Source organism: Aptenodytes patagonicus, chromosome 3 (assembly GCF_965638725.1).
Source record: "Aptenodytes patagonicus chromosome 3, bAptPat1.pri.cur, whole genome shotgun sequence".
NCBI classification, from domain to species: domain Eukaryota; kingdom Metazoa; phylum Chordata; class Aves; order Sphenisciformes; family Spheniscidae; genus Aptenodytes; species Aptenodytes patagonicus.
The window spans coordinates 63,862,345-63,880,420 of record NC_134951.1 but is presented as its reverse complement, the minus strand read 5'-3'; the positions used below and the strand labels follow the sequence as shown (position 1 = coordinate 63,880,420).

General features: G+C 37.6%; 1 protein-coding gene across 3 annotated transcripts in view; it reads right to left on the bottom strand.

The window, feature by feature from the left end:
* LAMA2 (laminin subunit alpha 2) overlaps positions 1-18,076 on the bottom strand; it is a 389,998-nt gene that overhangs the window by 54,245 nt on the left and 317,677 nt on the right. For all 3 annotated transcript variants that reach the window (XM_076333575.1, XM_076333576.1, XM_076333577.1), the window contains 3 exons: positions 13,953-14,055; positions 5,239-5,355; positions 1,658-1,840 (listed from right to left, as the gene is read on the bottom strand). In XM_076333575.1, coding sequence (XP_076189690.1) covers positions 1,658-1,840; positions 5,239-5,355; positions 13,953-14,055 — 403 coding nt within the window. The remainder of the gene's footprint in view (positions 1-1,657; positions 1,841-5,238; positions 5,356-13,952; positions 14,056-18,076) is intronic.

Genomic DNA, 18,076 nt, shown 5'->3' with positions numbered 1-18,076 from the left:
GTACTGATTTCTGTAGGCAAGATATGGAGACAAAGAAAAGAGAAAAAACAGAAGATAACGTAAGAAAATGTTTTGAAGATCTAACCACAAAGGTAAAGTAAATTAAGGGACAGGATTAGTCTAGAAAAAAATGTATTACCTTTTATATATTGCGTATCTGTATAATGAGAATTCAGAGCCTGAATTTTGACATACAAGAGAGGCTATGTCTACTTTAGCAGGTAGTCATGAGTGCCAACATACTCACTATATACATTTGGAGTGGTTTACTCTGCGTTTACTTTAATCTCATTCTGTAATCTGAGTATCCGCTAGCAGTTGGAGAGTGGTAAAAATGTACTTCTGGATAACATCTTCCAGTTAAGCTTTATCTGACGTGAAAGAGTTTGCAAGTGTTAAGACCACTCCTCAATGTGAACCAAATAATGGTGACTGGGGACAATCAAGAGATTCACTTCTAAATTATTGCTCCTAATCTCAACTCAAATGCTAACGTACACATAGTCTTAGAATACTTGGGCTGGGACAGATGGCCTAGTCTAGATCCATCCGTGCCAAGAAATTACTGCTTTCAGGCCACTTCTCAATTGTTCATCACTACCCTGCCAGAGGTCATTACCTCATAGATCTGCTTGTTCCATAACCGGCCATAATCTAACCACAGTTAGATTATAGTTATTTCAATCAATAACTACTTTTCATATTGTCTAAACTAGGATGGATCAGTCTGCCTGATGGGGAGTATACCTGGGGCTCACACATGTGTCTCAGTTGATAAAGGATCAGGAACTTGCAATAGGCAGGCAGTGACAAACAGCCATTGGGATTAACTTCTTTCACTGGTACAGCTACAATTTGAAAAGGATATTTGTCCATAGAACAAGAATAACAATGTCCTAAACTGGATGTTTTTAGGTGCCCAGCTTCATCAAGGTGACGACAATCTGGGGAGCCCAGGTCAGCTGAGAAATTAGTCCTTCAGTAATTTTGTAAAGACACTCTGGTTTTGTGGTCAGCCCTGGCTGTATGCTCCTATATGATATGTTCTAGTAATGTACCATAAAATGTGCTGTAATTTAGAATTCAATTTTATCCATCATAACCGAAGTGAAAATGCTAAAGCAATTGTCACATTTGATAACAGAATTCACTGTCAGGAAAACAAAGCATACAAAAGACCATTCCCAGAATCTCCTTTTTCTCTTTCTTCTCAAGTGTCTTCAGTGTTCTACCAAAAATAGTAATGTATATGAAAGAAGTCATGCATTTCTCCCAGAACTGATTATCTGACTGACTGAAGACAGGGTTAGTACGAGGAATTTTGCTAGAATCAAGGGGTGAATTGCCAGTCAGAATCTTTGATTATTCACCTCCTAAGTACTTTAAAAAGTAGTCTGCGGAATAAATCTAGCCACTACATGTTCATCCTGCTGACATTAGCTTTTTTTCCAACTACCAGCAACAGTCCTTAAAATTTAAAATTCTTTTTATATATGAAGTCCAGAAAATAGAAGTGATAGAGATTCCTTTTATCCCAGTGTACTGTAGAAACACTGTGTGAGTGAAATTCTGGACTGTCTGTTTGATTTTGAGATGTGAAATTAAAACCACAAACTGAAAAAAAACCCACCACCAAACAACCCAAAAAAGATCTTACTGTTCTTGATAGGATCCTTCACAACAGCATTTGTTTTCGCTACATCGTCTGCGAGTTTACTGTAGTTGTTTCTCAAGCCCAGGAGATTCTGGTTGAGGTCTTTAATCTGGGCCAGGATGTCATCTGCAGTATCGTTGGCTTGTCTTGCTTTGTCTTTGGCTGCCTGTACCTTTATAGCTGTATCTGTAGGTAGAAAAGGATAATGAAATGATTGCCTAGAGTAGAGAAGTTTCCTTCACACATCTTAAGAATAAAGTTGGGTCAAAATTCTACCATCTTAAATTGTGTTGTGTAGTTCTTTGAGAGCTCCTACTTCACATGTAGTAAGACATTACTAATTGTAAGTGTGGATTGCGGAAGCTGGCCCGTCATGTCTTTTTTGAGACATGAAATGCACCTGAAGAAGAGAAAATGCTCCAGCTCCATTTGTATGTAAAAGACAAATCATTTTTATTAGGTAAATTTTTCTGCAATTTTGTTGTTGCTGTTGACTCACTGGTTAACCTCTGATCAAGTGTCAGATATAACATTTGATACTTGTAATAGAAATAGGACTTTCAATGTTCTGATGCACAGAGTACAGAAATCTAACTCCATGTGCTTCAGCTGAAACTGTGACAAACAACCTTGTGAAACAGGAGACCAAGGGTTCATTGACTGAATTAATCACATACATCCATAGACATCCTTGGTGACCTTGAGCAAAACAGTTAGTCTAATCCTGCCCCACCTCTCTGCCTGCAAAATGGAAACGAATGTTCTATTTTTGGGGTGAAAACATTCGAGTCTGGAATGTTTTTGATTCTGCTATTGATAAATGATAAAACAGACAGCTAGGTATCAAGTAGGTATTTATTCAAATCCTGTGTTAGTAAATCAGATTGCTTTAAAACTTATCATGCAGCTGTTGAGCAGCTCAGGTGCTGTTGCCATGCTGGGATTACATCACATGATGAGCCAGCAGCACAGGTTGTGCTGGGCTAGGGAGCTGCCAAATTTTCTGAATTCCCACAGATAGGAGGAAGTGAGCAAGCAGAAAATTGTTGCGGTGGACACTCCAGCTTGCAAGGGAATCCATGTGAACTCCCACTCTACCACCACACCACAGTGGAGTCATGGGACCCGCAGGAACGTGCTTTGCCACCTGCTTCCTGTGAAACTGTTCTTGGAGTTGCTTTCCCCTTGTGTTCTCCAAGGTATCCTCATGTCCCTCAGTCATATGAGAATTTTGGAGTGCAGCTGAGAAGTTTGGACACCTCTGAAACAACCACATAGAGACAGTGCCACTTGTCATACTGACTGGGGCTTCCTGTGCTAGTCTGTGAAGTTAACAGACTGCATTGCAGTAGTGGGGAAAGCACAGGAGGTTGTGTTTTCTTTCCATTTCTGACTAAGAGATAGTTGATAAGAGATAGTTTATACCAACATTTGCTTGAAGCAGATTGTACATTCCTGATTCTATGACTGTGTGAAGACAGGGGAAACACAGACATTTGCGGCATTTCAAAGGATCAACAGTATAGGTTTCCAAATGGTGTCCTTGGTAGGTCCTTTTCCTTCTGTGGAAATCTGATGTGATCAAGCGTGTGGCCTGGGGAGCACGCCATGCTTCCTAAGGCCATAGAGAATTGGTGGGTTTGTCCTGCACACTGGAGAGTTACATGACCCTTTTTACTTTCTTGAGTAAAGATATATTATACCTGTGCTCCAAACAACTCCACCCTCATTTCTGAAGTTTTGGCTCTTCAGAAAGCCCCCAAAATACAATAGCACCTTGAAAATAGAGCCGAACCTTTAATAAACCATTATCATCATCAGTACTGACAAGTGAAAGAACAGAGAGCTCTGATTGCCTTTTTTCACTTCCTTTTTTCATCATATCTAAGTATCTCTTTTTGAGGCCATTATTAGAGGTCATGCACCTTTCTGGCAGAGTGAACGTTGGAGTTACTGTGTTACTTCCCTCTATTGGTCACACAAATCATATTTCTTTTCAGCCACACTTTAAATTATGCCTATCCCTGCACATGTGGGTCCTTGTCCTAAGGTGATCTACCCTTCTATCCCATTTTGAATCTTTCTGCTTTTATTTGGCTATTAGTATAGCATGGACACAAGAATTATTAGTTTAAGCTGCTCTCTGCTTTCTTGAATCCTTGAAGAACAAGATGTATGACAGGGTCATTTCCTCCTCCATCCTCATTGGTTATTTCCCTGTTGGACAACCAATTTACTGCATTTTCTTATCCGTGCCATTTATTTGCTCTGAATTTCATTCTTAATACACATCCACTTGTTTATATGAGTGTCCTTGTCCCAAGAGCAAGCACCCTGTAACTCTAATCTGACAAGAGTTTATTACATTGCTAAGGGTTGTATATTTCATATTTCTTTTATTTGTTTCATATTTAGTATTCTGTGTCCTAAGGTCAGCTGTCCTTAGAGGTCCATTTTGTTTGACTGAGACATCTATCTGTGCACAAGAAGAGAGAAACAGTCATGTCAACCTGTGGCCAAAACCCGGGAAGTGGCATAAGGTGAGCATGACATATTAAACGAAATTTTTGTGAATGCCTGATTTCAAGGATCACTAAATCTAAACCAAAACTTTTCAGTTATCTGGAATATTAAAGCCACAAAAATGTGCAAGATGAATAGTAAATTGTTTTTTGTGCCAAGATTTTACTTGCATTCTGAACCTTTCAGACCATCACAAATCAGACAGAATATAGATTTTCTTTAGAGACTTTTCTTAAGGCATATCTTCAGTTTATAAAGTGCTTCTTGGAGAGAAAAGTCGTAGCAAATTACATTGATAAAAAACTTTTTATTTTCTAAAACAAACATTCAGTTTATCACTGTCCATTATAATGAAACTACGTTGTAGCTCCCTGTCTCTCGCTATCACAACACAAAGTAGCTAACATCCCAGGACTCTGGCATTTTCAGGAGTACTACAGATTTTTTAAAAATCTTTTTTGGCTACATAGAATTACGAATGTGCATAGCACTTCAGAGTTCATTGAGGAAAGCCTGTTCCAGTTCTAAGCAATTTACAGTCTAAAAAAGTTATACAACACCAAACAGTGACTGGAAACGATAATGCAGCATTAATCAATGAGAGTGTGGTAGAAAGGTAAGACAAAACTCAGCAAATTTCATCCTGCTTTTTCTGTAAAGTCAGTAAGTCTTTATTCTTCTTGAGTTAAATTATACTGGTTAAATTATAAAGGTCCATTAAAGAGTAGTTTCATAAAAAGACTTTTCATGTTTAAAGAAAAGACTATTTGTCTCAGATTGTGTCATAATTCCTGATATCATAATTTTTTTCTTTCTGAAACCTTTTGCAAACTGCAGTAGCATGGTACCTTTTACTGTGCCAAAATACAAACTGATACCAGGTATCTGTTTTCAGTTCAGTTCTCTCTCACATTGCTCATATTTGTCTTATTACATCGGCCAATGGTCAAAGCGGACACAGTGTGGACGCAGGCCAAGATTAATCAGACAGATGTTAAGTGATGGAAAATGAAACAAAAAAGCAGGGATGAGTCAAATGTTGCAGCACTTTTCCAGCTTACCATTAGGAATGGCTGACAGCTTTCCAAAGGTTTCATTCAGAGCTCTCAGGAGAATGGAATTCTTCTCATCAGCATCTTTCAGCCTGTTCTGCATGCTCTCCAGGTTATCCCCCTTTTCTATAAAAAGTGCACATAGTACAGAAGCTTTAACTCTTTGTTTCCACTATCCTTTCTTTGCACATAATTTAAAATGCATAATAATGAGCAAGCCATTTATCATTAAGATATTATATTGTGTAAATAAGGAAGTCCAGTAAAACTGGTTGTAGGGTTCATTGATAATCATCTTCTGTTTCTTTAAATTCCCTGCTTCCATGGTATCTAAATGCTTGAGTTCCTTGCACTGTTGTGTATTTATCAAGGGTTTTCCTAAGGTGTAGAGCAGAAAGAAAAAAATGACAATCACAGTTGGTATGATTTATCCAAATTCACACAATGACAATGACCCACCGATACATTCAACAAGTGTGATGTTTAGTCATAGCTTTCATTCCTAGATTAAGCTACCACCGAAATTTTCTTCTGAAGTGGGTTATCTGGGATGAATGAGTTGAACATAGTGTGAAAGAGGCAAGATCGATTAGGTCAGCTTACTGTTGCAATTAGACTGGCCAGAGCCCAATTCTCTTGGATTTTCTCAAAGATAACCAATGTTGACATAACATCTGAGGAAAACACATGAGATCACCCTAGCACTGATCATCAGTATGAGGAGACTACACTAACAACAGGTTATTATGAAATAAACATACTAAATTGGGGGGGAAAAAGCCTGCCTAGTAAATAAAACTCAAAGCTAAGAATTTGTTCGAACTGAAGAACTAGTACAAATCAAAGGCACAGGTGTGTCATATTTGGTACATTACAGATGAAACTGGTGTTATCCTTTACAGGTAAGTTCCTATTCTTCAGCAGTTGCTCTGAGTAAAAATTTTGGAGTTTTTTTGAAAAATATCCAGCATAGCAATAATTTTTCAAACTCTCAAAAGTGAGATTCCAGCTAAGCTTTACGGCTATTTAAACAGACATTATTTCAAAATTTAGAAGTAAAGTTTGGCACAGAAAATGCCAATTAATGCTTAAGCTGCTATCTTTGGGGGCATTTTTCATCATTTCTTCATATCAATATGGAACTCTTTGGAACAGACAGCTGGTAATTTCTTACCTTAAAGGCATGCCCTATTGGGAAACTAATTCAACATCACTGTGCTTGATAGCAGGAAGAGGAGAAAAATTTGTAGAAATGGAGTTCAGGATACAAAGCATGACTGTGGCCTTCAGATATGTGACACGTTATTGAAAATAATAACCTAATTTTTGGATACTTATCCAAGTAGACACTGGGATAGGAAAACACACTGGAGATTAGGTTTCTTGGTGAATTATAGTTACACACTTGTCAAAAACAAAAAGCATCTCTTTTTATTAAGGGACAATATTTAGATGTATCATTGGTACTCCAGCATCTCCAACAGCATCAGGGCTGTAACCCTTTTGTGAGAGAATAAACAGAATAATGGATTAAAATGAAGGATTGTGGTTCACATTCCATAAGTTCTAAAATGTAAGGCTTCTTAAAACTAGATGTGCAAGAAGCAATTCTTAATGAGAAAAATCAAACAAAAAGTATATTACCTACAAGAAATCATTAACTAAATTTTCCAAGACTATAGCAAGACTGAAATAGCGGATGGAATTTAAATGAGAATCATACTTTTGTTGTTAGGCCCTTTGAAATGTCATTCAGGAAGAAATCTGTTTGCTTTATTTAAATTAGAGCAACACACAGGACTGCAGGAGTGCCTGGAGGTAAGCCTTCATTCCTGCAAAATGTCCTGCAGAGGAACAGGACATTTGTGTGAACCGTAAGAGGCACAGCTAACACTAGAGTAAAGTTGAGAAGAATCATATAAATTATAAATCACCCTTCTCCACAAAAACGCCTTTAGTTTTAAATGACAGGTTTTGTCTCCACTGATGAATGAAGCTACTGGTAATGTGATGTTGTTAAACTAGGATGAACTCAGGAGATTCTGGTCTTAAATGCTCTGAGACTTTATCTGAGTTAATTTCTTGTTAAGCAGTAACACCAACAAAACTGTTTTAATTTCCTCCATTTAATTCTGAAATTATGGTCTGCCTGATATTTCCCTGGTGTCTCTGGTGCCTTCTGGAATGTTAGCGTTTATAAAGTGCGTTAATATTTCTGAGATATTTGATTCATTTCCAGTGGTGCTGTACTAACTTTGTTGCATAGTCTTAAATTACCTCTTTTTCTCCTCTTTACTCTGCCAGATCCAACATTATGCTAATTATCCCCCCGTTATATTTCTGAAGAATCATGTTTCCAGAGTTCTGTTTTCAGCTTTGTAACCACAGCAGCAAACTGATTTTTATGGATTTTAATAAAGGAAGTTTCCCTAGAACTCCTGAAACCGAATACTGAGACTCTACCTGTTTAATATTTTTTCTTTTAATTCCTCAAATATATTTTAACTGTGTTATTTAAAATATTACAATAATAAAGCCATAAATAAGTGCCCCGAGGGAGGCTCTTACACAAAGAGATTTGAGGAGATACTAAGGCCCGTGTCAGCTTTTCAAGGAAACTTCTTTTTGCACAGTGATATTAACATGAAGTTTATTTTGAAGTAACTTCCCATCCTGTAATCCAGATGGCCTCTTCACTAAACACTGAGTTAATTTTGTGTATGAATCATGGACTGAACTGACTTCACTTCAGCTTTTCCCCATCCTTTAATTATTAGCATTTATGAAAAATGCTGGAGCTATGATTTGAAGGCCTGAGATCCTCCAGTTAATCAATAGACTAGACAAAATACAGGCAGCTACAATCTTAAGTTTTTCCAAACTACGTAGCTTATCTGACTTGGAAGAGATTAGTGGGTCTGCACTGAAAGATGTCAGGCGCTGTCAATTCACATTAAAGTGGAGGTTGAGGAGTATCCCAAGGAATTTCTCTCAATCCTGTTTCCACTTGATTAGCGCTGCACGGAGATGGCACAGGATCCAATCAATGCACTCTTTATTGTCCAAATCAACAAAACTATTCATGCATCACTGAAACTAAACCCTAAAGAGTAAGCAGGATCCTGAAGGACTTTGCAGGTATAGGCCTTTAGGTTTTCTGGCTCAGTTAACATGAACAAAGATTTTCAATTTCTGTTTATATTTCCACGGTTAAACACAGCATTACAGAATAAAGCATCATCCCTTTTTCCTCTAAGTGAATAAACTGAAATAAGTCAAATGAAGATAAAAAAAAATAATAAATCCCTACACTCATATATTTCATTAAGAACTCACTTAAGAACTTACGTAGTTAATTACTGTTTATACGCAATGATCTATTTTTACAAGAGACAAGTATTTACAAGTGTCTGCAGATCACATACGTATGTGGCACTGGTTAATTACTGATGATGTGCCACCATTGCAATGCTAGTGGAAACAGATGTCTTCTGTTAGTATGACCAAATGCAGTTTTCCATGCGAAACTGTCCAAGAAGATATCATAGGGCTCTGCTACCCAATGCGTATCCCCCAAAACTACAATAAAGGTGGAAATCTATCAAGGAGCAACACATGCAGCTGCTTTTATTGATTGGATACTGACAAATGAACTGGCAGTTACACACATCCTTTCTGTTATCTTTGTTTTGCTTCTTCCGAACCGCGTTCTTGCTCCCCACGGTCTCGTCCTATAATGAGGAAGATGGGTCACGAGCTAAATTTTTGCCCCCTAAACCAAGCAAGACTTAGAAAGTGGCATTAGGAACAAACAGGGGGAAGAGATATAACTAGAGAAATGCAGCTAATGATGGTTAACTTTTTAAAAAGACTACTTTCAGCACTGACTGCAGTTTTTGTATGAATATTATGCTGGTCATCAAACTAATGCAATAATTTGCTGAATGCAATATGCCAGATCAGCAAAAATACAAAGCAGAGGAGAATACACAAACAAGGGATTTAGCTGTGCCTGTCTTCTGGAAAATGTTTCAGCTAAAAATATTCACGTGTTGTCAGACAAGACAAGTCTCCCTCAACTTGTCAATTCTTAAGCAAAAGAAATGACACGAGCTGAATTTCAGTAGCCACCTGACACCAGTCTCCAGCTGAAGAGGAGTTTATACATCTTATTTTTGCTTTTCATTGATCAGTTTTGACAAAGTCTGTATATAGTCTCAAATCTGCACTGGGGCAAGTATATTTTTAAAACAGTAAATTCAAAATTATAAGGAAGAAAAATTGCTCCTGGCAAACTGAAAATCCCTCAAGGCACAGAGAGAATGAAGCTGGCAGGCAGCAGCATTCACTCATTTGTAGCCAAATTTTCAAAACTCCTTCTTAGCCAGAGCACTACATACAGATTTTGCTTCTCCCACCAGGGTTATTCTTTCTAACTCCTAGCCCCACAGAGAGAGAAATGACTAAATCTCCATTTTAATAGCTTCTGTCAGAAGCTTTGCTTTGTAAGGACTGTTTCAGCAGTTTTTGGTGGTAATATAAAACATTTCTGTGATTAACAGCCATTTTATAACTAGGGTAATTGGCCACAAATCAGGGGAATGTCATAATCTAGCAAGAAAATACTCCCACCTCCATCACAGCCCAGCCTGGATTTCTGGAGTGTATATTAGTTGAGTGGCTTACGGGTCTTCATTACTTTAACTAATATACTACCTGTAGTGCAGACAGAGAAATTTTCAACTAATGATTACTTCTGTCTACCAGATCTTTACAGAGTGCCCACCATCCATCCTGCACTTCCAGTCGAGACTCTGAACAGGGTGGCTTTGTAAGAATCGTAAGAAAATATCGTTCTATTAGTTTTACACTCAATTCTCACTTTCTAACCTGGAAACACCAAGACATCCAGAAGGGATTATGCTCATTACACTAATAACATCACCCCTTTGGCGCAAAAGAGGGGTGGGGGAAAAAAGAAATCTGTCATTGCATTTTATTCTTATGCATCTGCATTCTGGGCACAACGTTAACTGATCTCTGCGGGTCACGCTGTGGAGCACGGCCATGTTTTATCAGATGCAAAAAGGCGTACTGTGAAAAGTTCAGAATGTTTGTCTGCATGAAGTACTTCAAATCTAAGACATATCAGGGAGCATGAAGAAAGCTCCATCTCATTACCCTTCAGTATGGGACAAGAACATAGACAAAGATCTAATACGTGCATTTTAAGCACTGCTCCCTGCTTGCATTAGGATTGCTTTATGAATCTTTAGATTGTTTAGACCTTTGCTTCTGAATTATGAAACTGTTATCAACTTAAATTCTCACTGGTGTAAAATGGGAGAATAACATACTTTTTTCAAAAAATCTCTGAAGAGATGTCTTATTGAGGTTGTAATACATCTTTTCTCAGGGTTAAATTGGACAGTCTTGTGGGCACGTGGAATTGACATATATCCAAGTACAGACACTATTTTATTTTGTCCTTGAAAACAGGGCACTGTGCTACGTGGAACACATGGTTACTCTGATGAAACTGCCTGGGGAGCACACAAAGCTATGGACTCCACTCTGTGGCGCCTAGTCTGCGCAGAGGAACGCTGCGGCAGGGAAGAGGCAGTGCTGCTGTTTTAGCCACGGCAAACTGCAGCAGGTTGCATTTCAGAAAAGGGCACTAACAGCATCCCTATTTGTTCTACTTCAGCCATGCTGCTTAAATTGCACACTGGCCTCCCCTTGGAGTTTTGTGATTTTCTGTAACGTATTTACTGAAACATGCCCTTCCAGCCCTAATTCTGTCAGTACAGAATCTGGCAGTGAAGAGTCACAATAAAGAATACCCTAAATATACATCCAAGATTTACTAGTAACTGTAGACACATTTTCTTCTCAGAGCTGCTACAAGAAAATAATAATGTTTTTAACTTTCAAACAGTGTATGACACTGAAATGTAATTAATGAGCTTATGAAACATTATGCTTTATGAACTTATTAAACATTATGTTTACTTGTTAACTGGTTCTGCAGTTGGAAATCCTAGAGCTGCCAAAACTAAATGGAAGCGTAGAAATAGCCAAAAGATGACTCTAAGTTGTATGGATCTCATCCGTCACGCCGTATGCTTTTCGTAATGCATCTCCCAGGAGGCCAATGAAAATTTTTTATGTTAAAACCTTAAAGACTATTATAAAAATCTGTCTTGCTTCTAATAAAAAGTATTTTAACTACTCTAGCATGACAGGAAAGCTTTAGGCATTATCTCTGTGACAAGCAGTTTAAATCTCAACCTCAAATATTTACTGTGTGTGATTTTTCTAGTTCTGATGCATGAAACAAACAAAAAAAAAAACAGCTTGATTTTCAGATCCTATGATGAGCAAAAAATATCATATCATAGCTGTTTTCCTCTCCTCGTCTTTACTTCTTCCAAGTCCTAAATCTGTTTTCTCACATAGGTTTTCAAGTGCTATGCTTTTCCCATCCTTGTGGTTAATTCCAGGTTAACCCTATTATAGCTTCAGCCAATTGAATCAGATTAAACTATAATGTATTCTATAATTCTTATGAAAGAATTTTTCAAAAACTACAGTGACTGGACACAAGCTTCTCAAAATATACACAACAAAATTTAAAATTACAAAAGGGAGGGGATTACAATGTACTGATTTGGAATAAACCACAAAGTTATCAACTTGAACTTATTCTGTCTAGACTAATCAAAATATTACTCAGTATTTGGATGAAAGACCTTCAAAATAGTTGTACAGAGGACTCAGTTAATTGATCCTCCTCTCAGACTTTACTATACCAGTGGCACAAACACTGTATGCTCCTACGTTGCTTGCTTTGTTATATGTAAAACCAAAGCAATTAAAGCAGTCATGTTTAACATTTTTCACAAAGGCAGATGTGTGAAACTCAGTGTTGGCCTACTTGAAAGTGGATAATTGTATCATGCTTATTTCCCCTCAGGTTTAGTAGAAATGAATTATGTTTTCAATTCCTTTCTGAGACCACTGTGGAGAAAGAAGCGTTGAGTACTGTTAAACAGGTGCTTCATTAGTGCTGCAATAAGTATTTTCTTAGAGGACCTATAAAACAATCTGTCTGGATAAAGACGCAAGAAATAAACTGCTTTTGGTTGCAACGCTCAGAAAATCATTGAATCATAGGCTCGGAACAGATGTTTGTCCAAAGATCATTTTTCTCCTTCTGATAAACAGTCATTCCTCACTGATGTTGGTCTAAGCTGTTTTCAAAGATTTTCAAAGGTCGAATCTCCCTAATCTCCTCAGTAATCAATTCCAGTACTTCTGTATTTTAATTACAAGGAAGATTTTCCTAATATGGGATCTGTATCAGTGCATCTGAGATATGTTAGTCCCATCTTCTTTGGAGAAACCTTGACATAACTGAAGAATATTAAGTCCCTACTCATTGTCTCTTTTTCAGTCTACAAACTGAAATTATTCCAACCTTCCTCCCCATCCCTCCTCCACTAGATCTCCAATTAGTCTTCATGATGTCTTCAGGACTCTCTGCAAACCACCTCAGCCCTCATGAAGTTCAGTGCCCAGGACTGTAGCCAGTAACTTAGCTAAAGCACTAGGAACCCTGAACAGAGCGGAAGGATTGTTTCATGTGTTTTGGAAAGCTGTGCTCCTATTCATGCATGCCTCTGTGACATCTGCCTTTTCCACCTCTACCTAGCACATGATCCATGCTTCTCTTTAGTCTCCTTCTAGAGAAGTGCTACCCAGACAATTGCTCCTCATCCTGCATTTCTGCAGCTGATTATTCATGTGTGCATGAAACATCTCATATGTGTCCGTGCTGACTACTGTCCTACCTTCTTACACTATGGCATTCGCCAATAATACTCTCATTTATTGATAAGAAAATATTAAGGACATTATAAGCACAGTCTGACCTGAATTACCAGCTTTTACATCTCACCAAACAGCATAATTCAAAAACTTTCTTTTTTCCCCAGTGGAAAATATTAAATAGAAATTAAAGATGTTTTATTTTTCACTGGAAAACCAAAGTATTTGGTTTGGAATCTACAAACTTTATGATTTGAGCTGCATTTAGACATGTATTTTTATGTTTAGCAACAAAAAAGTATTTTTTTTGTGTGTGTGAAAATAATAATTTTTCTCTAGAGACATGTTTTTAGTTTCATTTTTTTAAGAAAACACTTAGCAATTCCCTCCCATTACTCTCTGTTTGGCAAACATCTTCATTCTACCTCCCCATGCTTCCCTTTTCTGGCACAATCCCATAAGCATCCTGAAGAGATGTGGTATCTCTGACTGGCATTGTAAACCCTGCTTCCGTATTGACAAGAATAAGAATTTAATGCTGGGCTGGTTTTTGTACTAATTTTCTGCTAGAGCATTCAGTAAATCAGAACCAGTATTTCCATCCCCCTCTCCTCCCCCCTTACTCTTGCCCTTACTGCAGTTAGCAAGAGAAGACCAAGGCTCCATCCTCCTCAGCCTTCCTGTCCAAGAAACGGCCAGAGGGGACAAGCATCCCTGCATAATGCCTGGACCCAAAACAAGAGAATCTTTTTCATTGATACATTGCTAAATTTCAAATCAGATAATGAATTGTACTTTTTTCTACTGATACAGTTTCTTCATACTGGAAGCATAGCAGTCTCACAATGTTTTTCTTGTATTTAATGGGCCTGAATGCCATATACTGCACATACCTTTAACATCATTTTCTAACATCTTGGCTTCATTAAGGAGCCTGAAGCTTTTCTGAAGAGAGCTCTTGGCGCCATCCTTCAATGATCCTTGAGGACCAGATGTCTGTAGACAAATAAGCAGTGTCATACATACAGGAAAGTCTGAAGTCATAAAAGATATATGAAGATGATCTAAGTGAACAGTCATCTAAATTTTAAGTGAACATCAGTGTGCCCTGAATTATATCCCGTTGCTGTTATATTGGTCTACAAGAGAGGGGAAAAAAAAAAAATTCTCTAATTAATTTCCTTTTGTTTTTACGGGAAGCCAGATCTCCTTTGGAATACCAGTGATAACTTTAATGAAAAGAGAAAATGTTCATAGTGTTAAAGAAACAGGTTTGACTCTAGGAGCAAAACTTTGTCCAAAACAAACAAGCAAACAAAAAGATATTTCAACGTGAACACAGGTTTCTCCCTCCAGCCATGGACACAACACCATGCAATACAGTATTTCTTCCTAACAGGAGCTACAGTACCCTTAGAAGCCAGACTGGATCTGGTGATCCAAATTCTAATATCGACAACAGAGATGCCTTTGTGGGTAGACTCACGAATTGTAATTGCTAGGTCAGTAAAGAAAATATGATATAAAAGAAATAGAGTTTAAAAAGAAGGGCAAACTGCAATTAATCTGAAAGACTTTTATTACTAAATAAGCATCCTTCATCATATCATGCTACTTAAAGATCTGTCTTTTGAAAAACATCCATCTCCATCTTCAGTGCAGAGACTGATCAATAGATAGAATGATTTTTCTAAATTAGATTAGTATTTTCAGTTGGTAGGAAACGTTCTAGGTTCTGAACCACTTACTGTTCAGTTTGTAAGACTGAACTCAGGTCACACATCATACTGAATACATTTCTTTGAGAATACTCCTGACAGCCAGAGAACATTCCATATTAGTCATGGGTCATAGCCTTGTAACTAGTATGTAATTAAGAAGCAGCTACTTTTCATTTTCCAGGGCAGATACATATACTCAAAAATCAACTATGTGTCAATTAAATGACACACTTATTATTGCTATTCATTATTTATATAATGAGCAAGCCCAGAGGTGATATTTCGCACACTAGTGAATCTTTGTTGTTTTTCGACAACACTGTAAAAAACATATGTTGGACTTGCCCATTTCTTTTTCTTTTAAAAATCTTAGGGAATGCTTTGGATACTTGCAAAATTCAGAACCGAGTTTTTTATTATGGGATATCTCATGTCATATGTCGCCATGTCACAGGGATATAGCTACTAAAGATTCCTTGTATTCATACGGGATGTAAATGTGTGCTTAGCGTTCATCATAGGCTAAGTGATTTCAAGAAGCAAGGCCCACATGACTGCCATATTTCCAAGCTCACCTGAAATACTAAGCTGTGTACACAAATTCCTTTCAACATCAACAGAAACTATACATTCGAAAGATGAACAAAATTAGTTTCTTACAGATATTCTTTGTCACATAATACAAGTAGCATTGGTAATCGAAAAATACATATAAAACCAGAAAAAAAAAAAAAAAAAAAGACTATCCAATTAAGCAAAAGACTGTTCCTGAAGGAAGAATGTTTGGCCAGATTTTGTGGCAGATGCACCTGTCAAATCAGATAATACTTTTACATTCCTTTTCCCATTAGCAACAGAACCCAGGGTATGACCACTCTGCGGCCATGGACTTCAAAAATAATGATTGTTATTATTATGAAATGAGGTTGACTGGCTGTTAAAGCAATTTATATTCAATACAATGAAGCTGGAAGGCCAGATTTACAATGCAAAACCAAGAAGTTCATCAAATCAGGGACAATAATTGGGCATGTGCTGACAATTAGTCAGAAACAGATTTCAGCATAACATTAATACTAGAAAAGCCCCTTCAGAGACAAATACATGTGTACTGATTAAAAGCTTTATTTTATATTTATTTTAAAATAATTCTGAAAGGGAGGATTAATCAAGACATCTGATGCAAAACATACTTTTTTTTGCTAGCTTTTCTTGTGGCTCATGAGACGTCGAGTTATGACGAAGTCAGTAATGAAAAAACCAAACATTTTCTGGCTTTGTGTGAGGTGAGTTGGTGTGCTTGTGGCAAGCCTGGGTCATGATGAACCCCTTTATGATTTAGTAAGACTGACAGCCAAGGGTCTTTGATATTATTTTCTAAATTGGGACACCTACTGTAAAAAAGAAAAAAAAGTAAGAAAAGATTGTGATTCAAGATAAATTGGAAAATTGCAGGGTCTCAGGAATCTAATTTGTTCTAATTCTGTCTCTTCCAGAGCATCCATAAACTGGGAATAGTACCTTCCTCACCCTGTGCCTTTCTTCACTCCCCCTACCCTCCCCATGCAAACTCTGTGCAGCTTGACTGCTTGTAGCATCTTGTGGCAGAAGTGGGATCTCATTCTGTATCCAAACAATGCAATCTCAATCGTGGTTTAGAGGCATAAGTGCTGTTATAATAATATAATACAAAATGCTGCCACTGAAACTATACATCATCCTTAACGGTCTGGTTTTTTCCTATTCATGGGTTAGCAAAAATTTTAACAAAGTTTAACAGCAAAAGAAAAACATCTATCAAATTACAGAAAAACTCTATGAATTGATAATTAGCAGATAATTTTGGGTAAGGAAAGAATTTAGGAAGAATATCCCCTCTGTCTTCCTTTTTCTGGTATTTCAATGAATCTTGAACGCTGTTTTTGTGAAACAGCCCAGCTTCTGCAGGAGTGGCTGAAAGATTTCTGTTCAGCCCATAGCCTGGTGGGCTATGGCACTCTTCTGGGATGGAGGAAGTCTCTCTATATCTCCCAGGGATGACTGTGTGAATCACTGACTTACCACATTAACAGGGAAATGTGCTACATGCTGCAAGTTTGAGTAAGATCAGCCGTAGTCACAGCATTTGCTGAAGACTCCCCCGAGAGCACACGCTGGGCATGGTCTGAACACGTATCAGACTGAGAATTGCTGGGGACTTTGCAGAAAGGATTTTTTTCTGAGGTTTCATGAATGGTTGTAAACATGAAGTAGGCACCATGTTGCCCAAACCTGCTGACATGTTGGTGATTTTGGTCACATGCAGAGGTACAGCTCCAAGCATGGATGTAAATGCACTGGGACAGTTTTGAGGATCACATACTTGAACTTACACACGTACAAGGTATTTTACAGACCTAAGTGCTAATTCACATCAGTAAAAAATAGTTCTGCCTTATTCTTAAATTAAATTATTTTCTTTTCACATACACTTACATTCTGGGAAGTTTTCACCTATGCAAGAGTTAGGGCTACTCTCATTTTTACCAGTCCTGAAGATAGCTGAGCATTCTGAAGTACCAAAATGTTATGAATGATTTGCACCTCAGGACATCCTCACGAGGAGGATGGCTAGGCAGCTTTATGCCATTACCATGTAAGGAAACCTAGACACCCAACATAACTGTCAGGGTACCACGGTACCACTACAAAGAAAGTCAAAAGCAAAGAAGGAATTAGGACCCTAAACACCTAACATATCACCTGTGGTTTCAGTTACTAGCCTATAAGCCCTCTCTAAAAAGCCTAAGAATAATCACACTCTTTCAAGATGTATTGTAAAACTATGATTCTGATCTGTGAGACACAAGCTGGATCTGTTAACATGACTTCTCTCTTCAGTCAGTTACTGCCTTGGCTAAGTAATGGGATGTTGAAGCTGCTTGAATACTAGAGATTTCTCATTTGTGATAAATTTAATTTGTTTTTAAAGGGGAGAACAAATCCATCATAAAAAGCTCAGGAGGAATTTTTCTGTCATATTTTTAATACCTTTTTTTCCAGTCATTTATCAGGCTTCCTATAATCACGATGGATTTTAAGCATCTTTTCGTTCTTGCTTTTAGCAACATTAGCTTAATTTGAAAACAAAGTAATTTTCCCATTACAAACCAAAATACAAAAAACCACTGAGATATCACTAAGGTTCTTGTAAATTATTCTCTCCAGTGACACACAGGGTGGAAGCTAAAACTCAGTCCTGTCCCTACCATCTCTAGTTCATGCACCAGCTTGCTGCTGTTGGGAAACCTTCCTCC